Below are 19,922 nucleotides of genomic sequence, written 5' to 3' on the forward strand. Positions count from 1 at the left end.
CGATGTGACGTCAAAAAATCGTTGAGCCGTTTTGGCGGAAGTGACGATATCTTATATATCTTATAAATGCGAATTTTGTCACTGTTTTGGAGCACATTGCTTTATAGATAAACTTAAGACTAACATATTGATACGAACACCCCAAAAACTTTAATTTTGATTTCATGGGGACTTTAAGTTTAAAGTACACTTCGTTTTTGTACGCATACGCCTTTCAAAGTATACTCCATTTGATAGCGCACGCGAAGTCCGTGAACGCAGGTGGTCGACACATGCGTTCTAGAAAGCTTCATCTTTGTCCAGCGTCTGCTCCATTTTTCTCCAGAAGTCATGATATATAAAAATATTGTACTCTTAAATTTGTACTCTTTTAAACTCAAGTTGCTGCTATCTCATAATCATATCACACAGGGAGAGCTAAAAATACATTTTGGTTAATGGCAGAAACATTTGAAGGCAATTCTATCCCTGCCTTGAATACTGAGGTTTGTTTGCACCACAGTAAAACAAGAACAAAGTAAACAGGTTACGTACAACAAGACTGCGGTCTTGCAAATTGTTAAGCAAGCATTTGCATCTATGTACTTGTGTAGAGTAGTTTTCTAGCCTAAGGCTACAATTTTTACTCGTTTCCACGTAAATTGTTAACAAAAGAGTTGTCTGATAGATGGATGTGTCAAGAGAAATCTTTCAAAGACACTGGAAACAGGTAACGCAAAATAAAAGGTGTTATGCTACAATTTTGTACGAAACACAGGTTCAACAAATGTCCTATGATAACCTTTAAACATGCAAACAAACTTCTTGAGGAGCAATTGTGATTGTGATGAGCACAAAGGGATTGTAAGGAGTACTGTCATCACTGGATTAAAGTACTAAAAAGCCGTATAAATAATTCTGTACATTTTTCTTCCCCCGAACAACATATACACTCTTTTTGAGTAGTAGAAGCCAGTTAAACAGTAACCGAGCTTAAAACAAAACATTGCAGCTTCAAATCCAGATCCCCATAAATGGGAAAGTTGCTGAGAGTCCAAACTTGTCCTACCACCATTTTGCCCCAATCTAAGGCACTTAACCCCAGCTTGCTCTAGGTCAGGGGTGCCCATTCCTGTTCCTGGAGATCAACCTGCAGAGTTCAGATCCAACCCTGATCCAACACAACTGTCTGTATTTATCAAATGCTCCTGAAGATCTTAATTAGCTGGTTCAGTTGAGTTTGATCAGGGTTTAAGCTGAACTTTTTAAGATCTCCAGGAACAGGATTGGCCACCTCTGATCAAGGTGGACTCAATTAATGCAAGTTGCTTTGGATGAAAAGTCAAAAAAGTAAATACCTTATCTTGCAATATTAATCCAGATGTTAGAAAGCCTCTGTAGTGCCTCAACAAAGAAAATGTTTGTGACTGCAACAAATCATTACAATAAAACACTACCATAACCGGAGGTCCCTTTAACAGCTGTAGTTAAAGTGCTCATTTCTTTTGGAGATTCTTCCTGATCTGCGTGTATTGTGTCCTACCGTCCCATCATTTGTAGCCCAGGACCGGAGTTCGTATTTGTCACGACTCGTTTTGTGCCTGTCCACTTTTTGACATTCTCTGTCAAACTGTCTTTGTAGCTTTAGTGCCACTTCTTGGTCCTCCTTATCCCGATTCATTCGCTGGACAATCATATCATCAAGCCTGTCATAGGCACCTGTCCGGGATATTTTTGTCTGTAGGGTGTCTTCCAAATGTTTGGTTTTGTGGCTTCTCTTCTTGCCCCTTCTTGAGGTAGGTCTGTTATGTACACAGCTCCTGGTGGTAGGCTCATTTACGAAGTTCTCGGGGTCTTTCATACCCTGTTTACAGTGTCCAGCGTGTTTATCAAGCATCGCTTCACAAAATTCTGTGGGTTCACAGAGTTCTTCACATCTGCTTCGCCTTTTTGCGGATAAAGTATCTGCAATGGTTTGAGTCGTCGACCTGATGTGAGCGCTAGCAGGCTGTGTACCTTCCTCCTTGCTACACTGATCAAATACAAGCCGTCGTTTATTACAGACTACAGGTTTATCCTTCTGATCCTTAACACTTGAACCACAAATGCACTGATGATCTTGCGAGCTGTCCTTGGCTACAGCACAGCTGCAGAGTCGGCGGTCCTGTTCTTCAACGGGACTCAGTTTAAGGCTTAGATCCTCTGCGATCGGACTCGTGACTGTACCTTTTGAGGTCACCTTGATGCACTGACGATCAACTTCAATCTGCTTCCACTTCTGCAAGATGGTCGGGCTGGCCTCGTAGCTTGTGGACTTGTGCAGAGTGTGTGTCAAGTTCCTTGGGGTTGACTTCACGATCGTAGGCTCCAAAAATCGCCCATCGGGCAACCTTTTGGGTGGAGTGCACGGCGAGCAGACAATAGGCTTGAAATGGTTGAGTTCTTCCGATATGCTATCGTTGCTCTCGGGGCTAATGGACCTCTCTGGTTTCGTTTGAAGTACGAGTGTTGCGGATGAGGTGTGGATGCCCCGCCAGTGGTGTCTCTTATCTAGGCTCAGTACCGGGGCTGAGAAAGAGCGACTGTTTTCCGAGGAGAGAAGGATTCCAGCGTTGTAACTATGAGTGGTGATAGCCTAGAGCGGGGAAAGAGTGGTAGAGTAGCATCACGGACTATAAAAATGACTAATTTGCCTATTGCCAATCCTGCCACAACATTTGCCATTTCCTACTATAGGGGTGTCCAGTCCTGCTCCTAAAGGGTTAAATCCTGCAGAGTTGCCCCAACACACTTGCCTGGAAATTTCCAGTGATCCTGAAGATTTTGATAAGCTGGTTCAGTTGCGTTTAACCAGGATTGGAGGTAAACTTCAGAAGCAGGATATAGGTGTTGTGGCCTAGTGGGTAATGTTTAAGGGTGATTATACACTAAAGCTCTGGCTGTGCATTTGAGAAATAGGAATGCACAAGACCCAATTGGAGGGAGTGGAAAAAATAAAGTCGGTTGTAAAATCAAGTGTGAATATCACAGATTTCACTTCTGAAAGCACAACTCGACCTTCCTGAAATTCTCATTTTTGTGTGGTGCAGATGTAAAAATTTGGTCGAATGACCAAGTGTCACTTTTCAAAATGAAATGTGTCAGCCAGTGTTTTTTGTGTATTTTAAACAAAGTAAGGCTGGCCTGAAGAATCATCACTGTGGACGTAAGCAAGGCGAAAGCAAACTTCTCATGTCCACAATCCATGCCAGATAGTGGCCTGTCTGTGTGACCATGCAGACAACAGCACAGATACGTGTGATTTGAACGCTTGGAAAGAAAGATTCTGTCCATGCTCATGGTCAAAGGAGGTTTGTGTGCTCAACGGTGCGTAAGATGGAATGGAACATACCTGGGCCTATAACCTCAGGTTTCTTTAGGGCAGTGTTTTTGTTGAAATAGGGGTTTCATACAAAAGAGATACTCCAGGAACAGAGTTAAAAACCACTGCTCTGGGTCAGGGTTCTTCAAATCTGACCCTGGAGGCTTTTCAAACTCCTTGGAAAACAATGATTAACCTTGATTCGTTTTTTTTTTAAATTCGTGTTTAATTAGAGTTGGAGGTAAACTCTGCAGAACAGTGGACCTCTAGTGTCGTATATGAAGAACCTGCTCTAGCAAAAAGTATGAAAACTTGCTTTGGATAAATACGTCTTCTATATAGTTTTACTTACTACAAAATTTTATATTCAGCATCTAAAGATGAGAGCCAAATACATTTTTTGAAACAGGACTGGTGTTTTTTCCCCCAACAAATCACCCTAAATAAATTAGACTGATGATTATTTGAACATACTCATTAAAAGCATTAACTGAAATATTATACCTTGTCAGGAACGACATGATGTGTGTGACCTCTGGTTTTTCCTCTTCCATCCTCAGAATCTGTACAGCTCCTGCTCCTCTGAACAGCACTGCTATGAAGACAACTGTAACACAGCACAATGACCGTATGGATGTGGATCTCTTTTTAACACAATCAGAAAACTATTTATTGAGAGAAGCATCAAAATTTAAGTCACAATTTCCTTCATACCGCTATTAGTATTTTTTTTTACTAGTTGTGGTAGTTCCTGTTTGTGGCAGTTATGTCACTATAAAGGCATTTAATTTTAAAATAACGTTTCTCGTTTTTTGTGAATTTTGAGTGAATATTGTTAATATGTTTAAAGGGGTCATATTATGCGATTTCAATTTTTCCTTTCTCTTTGGAGTGTTACAAGCTCTTGGTGCATAAAGAAGATCTGTAAAGTTGCAAAGACTAAAGTCTCAAATCCAAACAGATATTCTTTATAAAAGTTAAGAGTTAACCACGCCTACCTAATTACACCAAATACTCAAAATAATGTTATTTTTAGCAGCATCATATGACCCCTTTAATAAGTGCATGGCTGCAGTCTAGACAAATGGCATCTCTGAATAACTTCTAACATATTATAATTTTTATTTACTTGACACTCTACATGATTTCTATTCCTCTATGCGTTATAGTTCTGATGACTGTTATCCTAAAATGTCATAATAAACAATTATTATTTTTTTGCATAGTAGTGTATCCCATTATGTCAGGCCCTCCACTCTAGAGACAATAAAAAAAAACAAACATATAATTTGACCACAAATAATAAGTATATTTAAAAAAAGATCAGTAAATGATCATGTCAAATTCAAAAGTAAATATAAGTGCAATACCCTCTATTGAAAGCAGGGGAGCATCTTGTTTTTCGCACAAATGCGGAGACATGTCTGGTCCTCTTTCCCACCGGCTCTTCATTCTCAGAGTCTGACACCCCACAGAACTGAAACCCAGTAAACTACTGTGTGAAATGGATGATCATACATAATTGAGCAGAAACTAAACAGTTAAAGGGATAGTTCACAGCAAAAATGAAAATTCTGCCATCATTTACTTTATCCTCATGTCGTTCTAAACCTGCATGAGTTACTTTCATATGTTGAACATAAAAGAGATTTAGAAGAATGCTGGTAATCAAACGTTGATGGTCCCCATTGACTTCCACAGTATGTCTTTCCCTACTATGGAAGTCAATGGGGACCAACAACTGTTTTGTTCTTCAAAATTCTTCAAATATCTTCTTTTGTGTTCAACATAAGAAAGAAAATTGGGTGTTTTGGAATGACATGAGGGTGAGTAAATGATGACAAATTTCATTTTGGGGTAAACTATTCCTTTCATAAAAGAAATATCCCAAATTATGAAGTATGTGAATTAACTGAATGTGTGCGTGTTTAAACCCTGCTTAGACCCAAGTAAGTACCAATGATAGAAAGAAGAGTTTTGAACGTACAGGATATTGACAAAGTTTCAGCATCCCACACTCTTCTTTTCTGTGGATCTTTTTCTTTCTCTCTTCGGTTTCTTCACTGCTTCCACCCTAGAGATAACACTGAGCTTTATATATGACTATTACTGTATTTCAGGCTATAACGAGAAAATATAATAAAACAAGCTTATTAGAAATCAGAAGTGCTTTGCATTTTACCAAATGTCAAATAAGTGCAGGCTATTCTTTACAGCCGGTACAAAAGACGTTTGTGGATGTTTCCACTTTGTTGGAATAGTTCAGGAATTTTATTAAATGTTAATATCATAGCACATATTACCAAAAACATTGTAAAACTATACGTTTATTTGGTTGTAAGTTTTTAAATAAGTTAATGTGAGGAAACTGCAATGAAGAGTGTACTGACTTTACTCTGTAGCTTACCTTCATCTTTTGTTTCTCGTACTCTTGACGCATTTCTCCAGATTTATGAATTGGTACAGGTGCACGAAAAATTTCTAAGAAATGAAAGCATAAATAGGCTATATCAGCAAAAATAGCCAACTGGCTCACTAGATGGACCAGACCATAATAAACACACTGGATGCTCTCTACAAGCTCAGTTCTGTCATTAGCTCCACCCACTGGACACACACATGCCTGGACAAGTCACCACAACTGATCAAGTTTACAAACAACCAGGATACTATAAGCAGTGTTGGGGGTAACGCATTACAAGTAACGCGAGTTACGTAATCAGATTACTTTTTTTCAAGTAACTAGTAAAGTAACGGATTACTTTTTAATTTACAAGAGAATACCGGAGCTACTTTTTCAAATAAGTACTGCAAGTTACTTTTTTTTCCCAATTTATTGATTGACAGCTCTCCTGTCCCCATGTTGAGAGAAATCAGAAACTATAAGTCTTTAAAGTATAGCAAGTCAGATGTGAGCAAGAAACATACAGAAAGCTAAAAGTCAAATAAACATTAAAAAAACTACTTTTAAGTAACGTTACTTCGTTCATATTACATGATTTGATCCGGTTTTACCAAACTAGAGTGTTTGCTCCCTTGATGTTCTTGCCTTCGAAAACAGAATGCTGAACAGTTTGACATAAAATCAGCAAAACGCCACAACCAAACCCAAATGTACATACTCCAACACTTATGTTTAAAGTTTTTTTTGGCAAAACAAGCCTTTACATTTTTCAAAATTGTGTTTAGTAGCCAGCGGAATACAACAGAGTACTCTGCGTCCCAATGTGCACACCATCCATCCTAAATTCTATGTGATATTAGTAATTTTGAATACTATTTAGGGCAGATAGGGTGGATAGTTTGCACATTGGGACACAGGGATGTTTTTGAAGTTGAAAACGCAACGCGGGAGAGACGCGACGCAACTGGGCGTTTATACACAGACCAAACATAAGAAAAAACCAGCGCAGACGGAACGCGTCATGTGTGAACGCCCCCCAACAAAACAGTGCGGTTTTCCTTCCAGATTCCAGTTTAAAAAAAAACTACTTACTTGTTTTTTTAACCTTTACGTTGTTACGTTGTCCAGTGCAAAAATAGTACATTTATAAAATAAATACAATGTTTTAGTTTTATTTCTAACAATTCAAATTTATCGACTGAACTGAAATCAGTGAAGCTGGAAAACGGTCATGCCGCGATTTGTCGAAGCGTAAATAATGACTTAAAACTCATGATTATGTAATCTGTCGAGCCCCACGAACCTCCGTCGGCGGTCTGTCCGTCTCTCTGCTCCATCCTCCGCCTGCATCTCTCCGGGTGGCTGAGGCGGATCAGCTCCCAGAGCTCGGCGTTCACCAGGCTCTTCTCCCGGGACTGTTTCCGGGCCCAGCTGGACACCCGCAGCCGGCACAGCGGACAGCACAGGCTGGTCAGCTTCACCGTGCGCTGGAAGCAGTGCAGGCACACCGAGTGTCCACAGGGCATCGTCACCGGCTCCAGCAGGATCTCGGAGCACACCGGGCACCGGGCCTCCTCCAGACTCAGAGGAGCGCTTCTCTGCCCGAGTCCAGCGGATTTGGCGGACCCCAGCGCCGCCATCTTTATTGCTGTGAGCCTGCGTCTGGGTTTGAAAACAAGCCCCGCCCAGCCATGGCGTCACATGCAGCGGTTGAACGACAGATTTACAGTATTTACAATAACTACTTCTATTATTATTATTATTATTGTTATTGTTATTATTATTATTACTGTTGTTGTTGTTTTATACAGTGGCCACAAAGTACTGGGGCATTTAAATAACTTCTAAAAAGTAATTAAAGTAACATGTTTTATCATTTTAAACAAATAAATGTTATAACAAACAACAATTAATATTCTGAATACTCTGCAATTTCTAGGTGACCAATGAAAAGTAAACAAATTGTGACAATGAAAATGCTCTTGGGAAAACTACCATTCAAAAGTTTAGGTCAAGTAGGATTTATGTATTTATTTATTTATTTTAATAGTGAAATTAATTATTTTATCCAAAAAAAGATGTGTTAAATTGAATAAGTGTTACTGTACAGGCCTTTACATTGTTACAAAAAAATATATATAAAAACACGTATTATTTATTTATTTTAAATTATTTATTTATTTTGAATATTCATAAAAATAAAAATAAAACCCTGAACCGCATCATGGCTTCCACAAATATATCAACATTAATAATAAGAAATATTTTGTGAGCACCAAATCAGCATATAGAGTGATTTGTGAAGAAATAGCTATGTGACACTGAACTACATTTTACAATTTATTAAAATAGAAATAAAGTTGCAGAAAAAAATGCAGTTTTGGTGAGCCTTGGTAAAACTTTCATAATAATAATAATAATAATATACTTTGATACTAATATACATATACTTTGAAGTTATTTTAAATAACTGCTTTGAAACTATCTATATTGTATAAAGCACTATATAAATAAATGTGAATTAAAAAAATCAAATAGTTGTAAATTTTGTACTTCATGAAATGCTACACTGGTGAACAAACTATTCTTTTTTAAAGAAATTAATCCACTTAAAAAATATATTTTAATAGTTGTGATAGAAATGTTTTACATTACTTTTGTAAACAAATATAAAAATAATTCCAACACATGCATTTTATTTGATACTATTATTCAAAATGGGCAAATTATTAATAATAAATAACACACAGAGGTGTCCAAACTTTCGACCAGTAATCAGGTTTCAACAAAACGTAAGAGCTTCATTTCTTATTTTCATTTTATACAGTGGCCACAAAGCACACTTAAATTACTCTTAAAATGTAATTAATTATTATAATACTATTCTATATATTACAATTCCAATGTTTTGTATGAGGAATATCAACTTTTGCCAGCGAATAGAAGACTGAGAGTACCATCAGAATAGGGGGTCTAAGTAGGCTGCAGGATTCTGAGGAATGGAAGGTACTTAAGTATTTGCACTGCAGATGCCTTTGTTTGTGTGTGTGTGTGTGTGCATGTTTATGTGGTTTATGAGGACACAAATTTGTATAATAACATGGGTATGACATATATTACAACGAGAAGGTGATTTATGAGGACATTTTCAGTGTCCCCGTAATTCAAAAGGCTTATAAATAATTCAGAATTAGTTTTTTTGAAAATCTAAAAATGCAGAAAGTTTCCTGTGAGGGGTAGGTTTAGGGGTAGGGTTGGTGTAGGGCAATAGAAAATACGGTTTGTACAGTATAAAAACCATTACGCCTATGGAGAGTCCCAATAAACCATAAAAACAAACCTGTGTGTGTGTGTGTGTTGTATTGTGTAATGTGTATTGATGTGAATTAATGTTAGACAGTAAACGCTATGAGATGCAAGACAATTTTTGGAAGAAATTCCAACAATAAAGTGAAAATTTAATTGAATTGTATTCAGAATACCAAAGTAAGTGACACTTCATTGAAAAAGATATATTTCATTGCATACATGACAGAGAGAAATGTTAGTGAAGAAGTTAGTTCTAGGATCTTTTGTTTGTGTCATGTATGGCATTTTATTAATAACCCCAATTTAGTAACCCCAAAACGTCTCCGGTTACTATTGTAACCTCGGTTCCCTGAGAGCTGGAACGAGACATCGCGGAGGTTTCTCCGCTTTCTGAGGTTTGCCTTCGAGGGCACTGAGTACCAGTACTGAAAAAAAGAAAGAAAAAAACACCTCTGCGATATCTCGTGAAAGCTCGAAAGGGAACTATACATTTGCAAGGTTGCACATATATTAGAACAGGGCCGGAGTGGGACTCATTTTCAGCCCTGGAGTTTCATGCCTTAGACCGGCCCCTAGGCCACTAGGCCTAGATGCCTACTAGGCCTACTAGGCCACTGATATGGTGGTGAATGTTATTTCATTCATTGCCAGAAGATGATATAGTTTACAACCAGACAGCAGACAATTCACAACCTGACAACATGGAGAATGTTGAACGGGGTAAGTTAAGACATGGATCATCACACCAGCATACAAAAAATAAAAAATGTCCACAGATACGTTTATAGGTTTATTTCATTTGTTGCAGGCAGTGATGTATTCAACAAATGATAACAACTAATAACAGACACAGTTTTAAAGCATCGCAAGCTACAAATGAAGAGCACAAAGAACTGAAATCAATGTATAGGCTACAACTAGCTGAAGTTTGCTGTGCTTTATCCTAACATTACACAAAGAATGCCTGCAATCATTCAGTCAGGGACGACTGCACAAAACGTGCACTGTAAACAAATAAAACATTATTAACTGTTACGAAATGATAATATTTCATTTGTTGCAGGCAGTGATGTATTCAACAAATGATAACAACTAATAACAGACAGTTTTAAAGCATCGCAAGCTACAAATGAAGAGCACAAAGAACTGAAATCAATGTATAGGCTACAACTAGCTGAAGTTTGCTGTGCTTTATCCTAACATTACACAAATAATGCCTGCAATCATTCAGTCAGGGATGACTGCACAAAATGTGCACTGTAAACTAATAAAAACATTATAAACTGTTACGAAATGATAAACAAATGTAGTTTTTGCAACACTGTAAATATATTTACCTTTTTTAAAAATATATATTCCATTAAACCTGCTGAGATACAAGGAGGGTGAACCGAAATTCTCAGTTCCACTTGGTTCCACGCGCATGTCCGGGAAACTCATGAATATTCATATATGCTCCGCCCACTGAAACAGAAAATCTCGGAAACCGAAAATCTCGTAACACCGGCCCACCGGGAATCCTCCCGGTGCTCACGATTAGCCAATCCGGGCCTGTATTAGAAGTTCTCAATTTAAAAAAAAAAATGCTATCTATTATTATTATTTATTTGTTGTATTTATTATTATTATTATTATTTATTTTGTAATGATGACGTTCATTTTTTTTTGTAAACGGTCTCTTTAAAGCAGCACAATGTAACTTTTTCTGTTCAAAATTTGCCAAATGTATATAATGAGCGAGTACATCATGAATTCATCTTCCAAACCGCGTTTTTGTCTTATTCCGAATCACTCCGGTACACTTATAATAAGTACGGTACTTATATTTGGACTATTGTAGCCTGGTCACCGCTGCGGAGTAACACATACCTGCGTGAATCGCCATAGAGATAAACTTAGAGAAGTAGCTCCGGTTGGAATGTTCTTCCGCGGGATGTGTGCAGTTCTGTTTATTAACCGCTAGAGCGCCAAATGTTACATAGTGCTGCTTTAAAGTAGGTAGCGCACCAAACCAGTCGATGGCAGTAAAGCGCCACGCTCTCCGCCTTCACTCTGTGGAGTTAAAGCAGAGTAAGATCTGTACTGGCAGGTCCTGTCCCAAATTGTGCACTCATGTGCACTTGAGGTCTTACGCAGCCCGCACAGGGGCGAGCTCCACAGCAGACTTCTACCCGACAGTCAAAGCGGCATTACGTCACGAAAGTGCGGACTCAGAGGAAGACCGCGAGGGTTTAGGGTGCCATTTGGAACAGGGCCGCAGTATGGCAGCGTACAGTAAGAAATGACTCTCCTTTACATCCGTTTATGTTTGTACTTGTTGTTTTCGTTCGGTGGATCTGGTGTTAAATGAGGACATTACAGTTAGTGTTGGATTCCTCTTGAAATGTTGCAGGTCAATTGCAAATGTTTTTTTGTTTGTTTTTTTGTCTACTGATTTTCCTTGCCAACTTTCTATCATTCTATCTTTCTGTCATTGCACCGGGTTTGTAGTTGATTAATGACATACAATTCATTTGTTTGTTTGCAGCACTTTCTTTTACTTCACTACACATTTTCACAATTGTTATTATTATTGTAATCTGGGCATAATAATATAGCCTACACATAACGATTCCATAAAACCTCATTCCTCTTTATAAAATAATAATAATAATAATAATAAATCGTTTTTTTTTTTTTACTAATGTTTATATTTAATTTTATTTCAGCTTTATTTTAATTAACAAAAATGTTTTAACAGTTTTAGATGCAGTATATCATGTCACACTATTAGTGATTCACATTCCAACCTCTTATGGATCAATACAAATAAAATACAGGAAGTAATCGTGACCTTGTGTTTTCTGTCTCTTTAGCTGATGCTTCAAAAGCCTAAGTGAGGACACAATGACAGTCGCGAGGGCAGCTGTGAAGGTGGTGCGTTTAGGGAGGATTTCCTACCGCAGTGCCTTGAAGGTCCAGCAGCAGCACATAAAGCAGCATCTGGATTCGTCCAGCTGCAGCCCAAACACTTTATTACTGTGTGAACACGAGCCTGTGTACACCGTGGGCATCAGACGGGCTCCTTACCCTCCTGAGGAGGAGCAGAGACTCAAAGCGCTGGGCGCAGACTTCTTCCGTACCAACCGAGGAGGTCTAATAACGTTTCACGGTCCTGGTCAGCTGGTGTGTTATCCCGTCCTCAACCTGGCCTGCTTTAAGAAGAGTGTGAGATGGTATGTGTGTGAACTGGAAAGGACGGTGATCAAGATGTGCAGTCAATTTGGGATCGAAGCCTGCACCTCTCCGGATACAGGTGTCTGGGTGGGCGACAACAAAATCTGTGCAATTGGTAAGTACATTTTTAATTTTGTTTTGTTTTTTTCTTTATATGCGTCGATTACAGGTCAAAAGTTTGGACACCTCTGTTTGTTATTTATTACTATTATTAATTTGCCCACTTAGAATAATAACGTCAAATCTGGGGATTTGTGTATTGGAATTATTTTTATATTTGTTTACAAAAGTCATTTAAGACATATCACAACTAAAATAAGAATTTTGGATGAATTTCTTTATAAAAAAAAAATTTTTAAAAAAGGGTTGTAATTTTTTAATACTCTGTTCACCGCTCTAGCATTTCATGAAGTACAATATTTGAACTATTTGTTGTTGTTGTGTATTCACATTTATTCATATAGTGCTTTATACAATGGAGATAGTTTCAAAGCAGTTATTTAAAATGTTCTTCAAAGTATATGTAAATGTTGTTATTATTATTATTATTATTATTATTGTTGTTGTTATTATTATTGTTTTTGAAAGAAGTTTTACCAAGGCACACCAAGACTGCATTCATTTGATTTGATTAAAAATACAGTACAACTTTCTTTTTGTGACTTTTCTTTTGTTGTTGTTGTTTTTTTTACAATTTAACTTTACTTCTTAATTCTCAATTTTAATAAACTGCAAAATGTAGTTCAGTGTCACATATTTATTCAGAAATCACTCTAATATGCTGATTTAGTGCTCACAAAACATTTCTTATTATTATCAATGCTAATATATTTGTGGGAGCCATGATTTTTTTTTAGGATTTGTTCAGGATTTTGTTAATGAATAAGAATATAATGTTCAAAACAATGTTATTTATTTAAGATTAAAAAAATATATATACATATTTTTTGTAACAATGTAAAAGCCTTTACAGTCATTTTGATCAATTTAATGCATCTTTGTTGAATAATATAATTATTTTCTCTAAAAAAAAAATAATAATCCTACTTTGACCCTAAACTTTTGAATGGTAGTTTTCCCAAGAGCATTTTCATTGTCACAATTTGTTTTCTTTTCATTGGTCACCTAGAAATTGCAGAATATTCAGAATATTAATTGTAGTTTGTTTTATCATTTATTTGTTTAAAATGATAAAACAGGTTTATTTACAATTTCCAGGTTTAAATGAAGAAGAAGAAAAAAAAAAAAAGCACTGGACACCGTTGTACCTTTTGTCAACGAAATAAAGTTCAAGAGAAGACTGAGATAAAGTATTAATATTTTGTTTTGCAGGTATTCATTGTGGAAGATACATCACCTCCCATGGACTGGCTCTTAACTGCAACACAGACATGAGTTGGTTTGATAACATTGTGCCATGTGGGATTGTGGGTAAAGGTGTGACGTCACTGAGCCGAGAGCTGGGACGGGACGTCCCAACTGAGGAAGCCGTACCAAAACTGCTGGAAGCCTTTACTGAACAGTTTAACTGCACTTTAATATATAATTAATAAATGCATAATTTCAAGTGTTTGAAATTATTTGCTATTTATGTGCAACATCGTTTTACCTCTCTGGGAAAATACTGTGGTGGTACCATGGTACAGTGATGTTATCAGATGGAAATGGTGCAGCATGCTTAGATTATTCATGGAGCAAAGTAGCTTCAAACAATAATTTGTTGTTCATGGTTGACCAAACAGATTTTCTTCATGGATTTTGTTGAGAAATGTTGCTTGAGCACGTGAATAATATAAACAGTGAAGACCAGGAGTCAAAGTTCTTCACATTTTCAAAGGCAGAAGTGATACAATACAGCAATACATTTTAGGATCGAACCTCAAAACTAATGTAAAATATGAAAACACTAATACTAAATATAGGCATATGCTAAATTAATTGAGGATAAAATACTAAGATCCAAACTGATCATGAAAGAAAATAATAATTGTGTTCCACAAAATAAAAGTAGTTATTAATAGCAGTGTCATTGATTATCTTTCAACACACTTATGTTCTTGATTTCTAAGCAAAAGGTCTGTAAAGAGGAGGGTATTTTTATGTATTTTATTTTTATTTTATTATTAGACCGTATGTACTCTACATGGGTAAGAAATTTATTTATAAAACGGATAGTTCCGTTCCTTGATTCTGATTGGCTGAGCCACGTTCGAAGCTGTTGTAAATTACTCTACAAACATACACTTTTGTTTACGTTTGCATGTTGCTCAGCAACCACTTTGTTGCGACCACAACTGATTCTGAGGAACTACATTGTTTGGTGGAAGAATACTGTTTTTATTAATATCATTACACTTTATTTGCTCTGTTTTATTTTGTGAAACCTTACTACGTATATGGAATAACCGTTTTATAAAAGCAATAAGCCCCGTGAAGCCGTGGTTTACAGTGAATTTACAACAGCTAAGGGGTTTATAACAGCTAAGGGGGTTTTAGCTCCGCTTCGCGTCATACCTAACAACGCCCCTTAGCTGTTATAAATTCACTGTAAACCACGGCTTCACGGGACTTATTGCTTTTATATAATTAAATTTATTGAAGAATCCTGGACAATAATAATAATAACAATAACAGCAACTAGTGTCCAATAAATAAATAAATGGAGCTGCACAACTGTTTTTAACATTGATAATAATTAGAAATGTTTCTTGAGCCTCAAATCAGTATATTATAATGATTTCTGAAGGATCATGTGACACTGAAGACGAGTAACGATGCTGAAAATTCAACTTTACATTATAGGAATAAATTACATTTTAAAATTATAATATTTTCAAAAAATATTTAAAACAAACAAAAAAAAACCTACACACACACACAGGAGATTTATGACTTCTGAAGAAAAAAGTATCTTTCTGAGAGTGTCTAAAGCAAAGTGAGACTCAAAGTGAGAAATTCTCCGTTCCAATTTTTCTGTCCAACCTTTGGTTTATGTGAAAACAGTGCCAAATAAATCAAGCTGTAATTATGTTTTGGAGCAGCTCAATAGGAATAAATTACATTTTAAAATTATAATATTTTCAAAAAATATTTAAAACAAACAAAAAAAAACCTACACACACACACACACAGGAGATTTATGACTTCTGAAGAAAAAAGTATCTTTCTGAGAGTGTCTAAAGCAAAGTGAGACTCAAAGTGAGAAATTCTCCGTTCCAATTTTTCTGTCCAACCTTTGGTTTATGTGAAAACAGTGCCAAATTTTACAAGCTGTAATTATGTTTTGGAGCAGCTCACTGTAAAGACATGATTTATATTCTGTCAGGTTTGTGGAGATGGTGGGCCTGTGGTGGAGCAGCGGTGATGTATAGGTGTTTTTCCTCTGATCATTGCAGTGGCACTGAGTGAACGGGCAGCAAAAGGACGGACTCTAGATTCGATTACACGTCCTGTCCTCTACAGATGTGTGTCCTTGAGGTGAACACATTTGTCACCGCTGAAATGTCACCTTTCGAAGCAGAGAATGATTATGATTTCATAGCTGATATGGGATATGGCGTTTCTGCATTGCTTCACCAAGCAAAAATACTGTGCGTATAGTGTGTTTGGAAGAATCACACCATTTCAAGCTCCGACAATAACAAAAAAAGCATAGTTAATGTAGTCGATACTTGTGTTTATTACAAATCATGATATCACTTGCTTCATAGGTGCCATATTTCATATTTAAGGGCTGTGGTGGAGTTTTCCAGTGAATTAATGTCTGTTCCTCACTCAAAGCTTTGTTTAGTGTGAATTCATGAGACTTGCATATATTGGTGCTTTCTGGAGACTGACAGATTGAAATGAATTTTTTTTTTTTTTCTCACAAGGATGCATTTATCTGATCAAAAGTGTCAGTAAAGATATGTATAATGTTACAAAAGATTTCCATTTCAAATAAATTGTATTGTTTTTAACCTTCTGTTCATCAAATAATCCTGAAAGAAACACTGTATGGTTTTCATGTTTTCTTAGGCAGCACAAACATTTTTACCTGTGAAATGTTTCTTGAGCAGCAGATCCGCATATTAGAATGATTTCTGAAGGATCATGTGACTCTGAAGACTGGAGTAATGATGCTGAAAATTTAAATGTGCATAATTTACTGTATTTTGAATACAGAAAAGTTGCATTTACACCAACATTTTGATTGGTAGTGTACGTTTATTTTACGGTACATTTATTATTAGAAAAAGTGTGAAGTTTCCTTTTGGCACACCATTTTTAACTGTTCCTTTAAAAACGAGGTACTTACAAACTTCACCCAACAGATGGCAGCGCTTCAATGCGTATCTGCTTTTGAAAAAGCATTTGTGATGATAGATTTGCAGTGCATAGTTCTGTGGCATTTGTATTGGGGAACCAAAGCCTTGAAATATCTGGATGCTTTGGGTTAGAGGTAACCTTTTGTGTGACCTTTCATGTTTATGAATCAAGTGAGCTTCAACACATACACATGGACACATACATACATACAGGAAAATGGAATCCTATTGGAAAAAGGTAACAGTGTCTATATCCTGCTTCATTGTTCCATTTATTGATTGTGAAAGTTTGACATTAAAAACCAAGCGGCAACCTCCCGCTCTCTCTCGTGAAGCCAACACGGAAGTGATTTAAACTGTAATTCATCAACTGGCCGCTAGAGGCTGGCTGCAAAAGGGAGTCAATCCCATAGACTCCCCATGTTAAAATGCCTAACTTTACAGCAGAAAAAAACATGTTTACAGCCTGGTTCAAAAAATGATTTTGGTCTATATAGCTAATTTTGCCCTTCATGACAACTGTGAGTGGGGTGAACTTTTTTATAAATCATCCGTTTAAATTATATTAAGCCTTAAAATTCTGCATAATTAAGGGCGTGGCTACTTGAGTGACAGGTGGATTGCAGCTGCTGTCACCACCGTCGAGCTAGGTGGGAGTGGTTTCAGCAACCAGCTCCCGCCTTTTTGCCCATTTCAACCTGTTCCCGCCTCTTTGCCCATTTTCGATTATCCGGGAGTGACGCGCGGTGACGCTGCCAAGATGGCGACGGCCGACTCCACCTACTTTAGGCTTCAAAAACGCTCTTCAGAAACCTACGGGTGACACTATATCCATGTTTTTATACAGTCTATGTTAAAAACAGACACAAAAGAGGTTTGTAAGAGCTGTACTTAAATGCAACCCTAATGATTTTAATGGCTCTCTAGGATTTCAACACAGCAGTCAACAAACAAGAACACTGCTATCCTTCACAGTGTGCGATGGTCACACGGTCCCCTCTGCTGAAACGCTCTCATTGACGGCCAGTTGTAACGAGGCAAGCACTGAGATTGGGTCACACAGCAGCGGCGCAAGGACGCCCTTTTCCTCCTGGAGAGAGCGCTAAAGGAAGCTTGAGTGAGAAACAGACAAAGAGCATGTTCTGCCACCCCAGCTCTCTGGATTGGACCATGTGGATGACAATTTTTCAGTGATTTGCTGTAATTAAAGAAAAACTTAACGAGATATTTTTTATTATTTTTCCTTTTTTGAAGATTTAGTTTAAAGATTAAGCTCACCATATGGTGCGTTTTAACTAAAGCACAACAAAATCTTTCAGAGCCCATTAATACTTTACCAAAGCTGCAGTTCCACTCAAAGTCGGAAACGGAATATTCCTAGGCGATCCACTGCTCGACAATCAGAAAATTTGTATAAGGAAACACAATGGCTATCTTTAGGATTCAATCAGCAAGAAAGAAATACTGCATTGGCAATTAGTGTAATTATTAAATGACAACCGGGACATACTTGTACTCAGAATTGAGTGTTTCTAAATTAATGCCAAAATTTGTGAAATTGGACATTCCAAGTTCAAAATTCGACTTAAAATCTTTTGCAGTTTTCCAAGTAGGAAGTTAGAAATTCAACAGCCTGACCCAGTGATGACACATTGTGTTACCTTCTTGTGGACCAACTAATTAGTGCGTACACAGTATTCATGGTTAGAAAAATCTAACCGCACGCATACAATGCTGACATCATTTATGCATACTGTACTTATACCCTAGCACATACACGAAAGTATGCTTTGGCTTTTACATATATGCTAGGGTGTATTGTCATCATCAGCATAGTACTTGCATAATATACAGCCTGACTTTTCTTGCACAGGCACCTTGATTTATTTTTTTATTGTTTTATTTTTTTTGCAGTAATTAATTATTCCAGAAGATGGCAACACTAGACCGGTTTCACAACTGAAAAAAAAAAAGAACATTCTGAGATTACAAGCTGTAAATACAAGTTCTGAGAACATGAGTGATTTCTTGTGACTACATTTAGCATATGGCAAATCTGTAATTGACGGGAATGCATGGAATACTTGACCTACCAATGCATTTTACATTTTAAGTTTGACTTAACATGTCAATCTGTTGCATTTTTCCAGGTAGGAAGTTCGAACTTTCTGAGTTGAATGGAACAAAGCTAGCCCACTTACAGTCAAAACCCCAGACTCTGTTGCAGGCAAACATAGCATAAACGTGATGTTGCAAAGTATGACGTTCCTGGATCAGCATCTTTTGCTGAGGATCGGTATTACCGTTCCGTGTATTGTCATCATCAGCATAGTACTTGCATAATATACAGCCTGACTTTTCTTGCACAGGCACCTTGATTTATTTTTTTATTGTTTTATTTTTTTTGCAGTAATTAATTATTCCAGAAGATGGCAACACTAGACCGGTTTCACAACTGAAAAAAAAAAGAACATTCTGAGATTACAAGCTGTAAATACAAGTTCTGAGAACATGAGTGATTTCTTGTGACTACATTTAGCATATGGCAAATCTGTAATTGACGGGAATGCATGGAATCCTTGACCTACCAATGCATTTTACATTTTAAGTTTGACTTAACATGTCATTCTGTTGCATTTTTCCAAGTAGGAAGTTCGAACTTTCTGAGTTGAATGGAACACAGCTAGCCCACTTACAGTCAAAACCCCAGACTCTGTTGCAGGCAAACATAGCATAAACGTGATGTTGCAAAGTATGACATGTTCCTGGATCAGCATCTTTTGCTGAGGATCGGTATTACCATTCCGGCAGGCTGGCTTTAGAGGGGTTTGACCACTTCTTTAACTGGTCATGGGAGACAGGCTGAAAATCCAGCTACAACCAGCTAAACACCAGTTTGGCAAGACTGGGAGACCAGTTTGACCATCTTAAACCAGCTTAGACCAGCCAAGCAGCTTAAGCTAATTTTAGCTAGTTTTCAGTAGGGATAAAGTACAAATGAGAGTGGGAATAAAAGGTTGATAAAATTGAAGACCTAACCACAGACCTAAGCCTCACAGATGATAAAATGCTAATTGAAACACAGGATATTAAATTTATTCAGTGTTGGGCAAGGTGTGTAATTTCTTTGAACTAGCAAAATGTATGGCTCAGAGTTTGCTCTTCCTAAGACTTGGTTGTGATTCTCATATATCTCTCATTTTAGTATCAACAGCATTTCAGATGTTTCTCCTAAAATTCATTAGGAGAAATAAAAGTAGACACAAATGAGACATGAGGAATGTTTGAGAGAAAATAAGTCAAAAAATGTGGTGAAAGAAACTGTCTTGCTGCAATCTCTTTCAAG

At 37.1% G+C, this 19,922-nt stretch overlaps 2 protein-coding genes across 4 annotated transcripts; one reads left to right on the top strand and one right to left on the bottom strand.

Annotated features, from left to right (window-relative positions):
• Positions 1-170: 170 nt before the first annotated feature.
• rnf169 (ring finger protein 169) lies at positions 171-7,457 on the bottom strand. The gene is made up of 6 exons (XM_016571842.1): positions 7,048-7,457; positions 5,748-5,821; positions 5,328-5,414; positions 4,711-4,817; positions 3,845-3,947; positions 171-2,614 (listed from the first exon to the last, which is right to left on the bottom strand). Exons 1-6 carry the CDS (start codon positions 7,382-7,384, stop codon positions 1,454-1,456), a joined length of 1,869 nt encoding a protein of 622 aa, XP_016427328.1. The 5' UTR covers positions 7,385-7,457; the 3' UTR covers positions 171-1,453.
• LOC107755141 (lipoyl(octanoyl) transferase 2) lies at positions 7,395-13,819 on the top strand. 3 transcript variants are annotated; one of them, XM_016571844.1, is made up of 3 exons: positions 7,395-7,472; positions 11,909-12,384; positions 13,602-13,819. In XM_016571844.1, exons 2-3 carry the CDS (start codon positions 11,940-11,942, stop codon positions 13,817-13,819), a joined length of 663 nt encoding a protein of 220 aa, XP_016427330.1. In that variant the 5' UTR covers positions 7,395-7,472; positions 11,909-11,939. The 3 variants fall into 3 exon arrangements, with proteins under 3 accessions (XP_016427330.1, XP_016427329.1, XP_016427331.1); XM_016571843.1 differs by lacking the exon at positions 7,395-7,472 and adding an exon at positions 11,130-11,327; XM_016571845.1 differs by lacking the exon at positions 7,395-7,472 and adding an exon at positions 11,345-11,445.
• The last annotated feature ends 6,103 nt before the right edge of the window (positions 13,820-19,922 follow it).

Source organism: Sinocyclocheilus rhinocerous, unplaced genomic scaffold, assembly GCF_001515625.1.
Source record: "Sinocyclocheilus rhinocerous isolate Xijiao unplaced genomic scaffold, SAMN03320098_v1.1 scaffold3519, whole genome shotgun sequence".
Lineage (NCBI taxonomy): Eukaryota > Metazoa > Chordata > Actinopteri > Cypriniformes > Cyprinidae > Sinocyclocheilus > Sinocyclocheilus rhinocerous.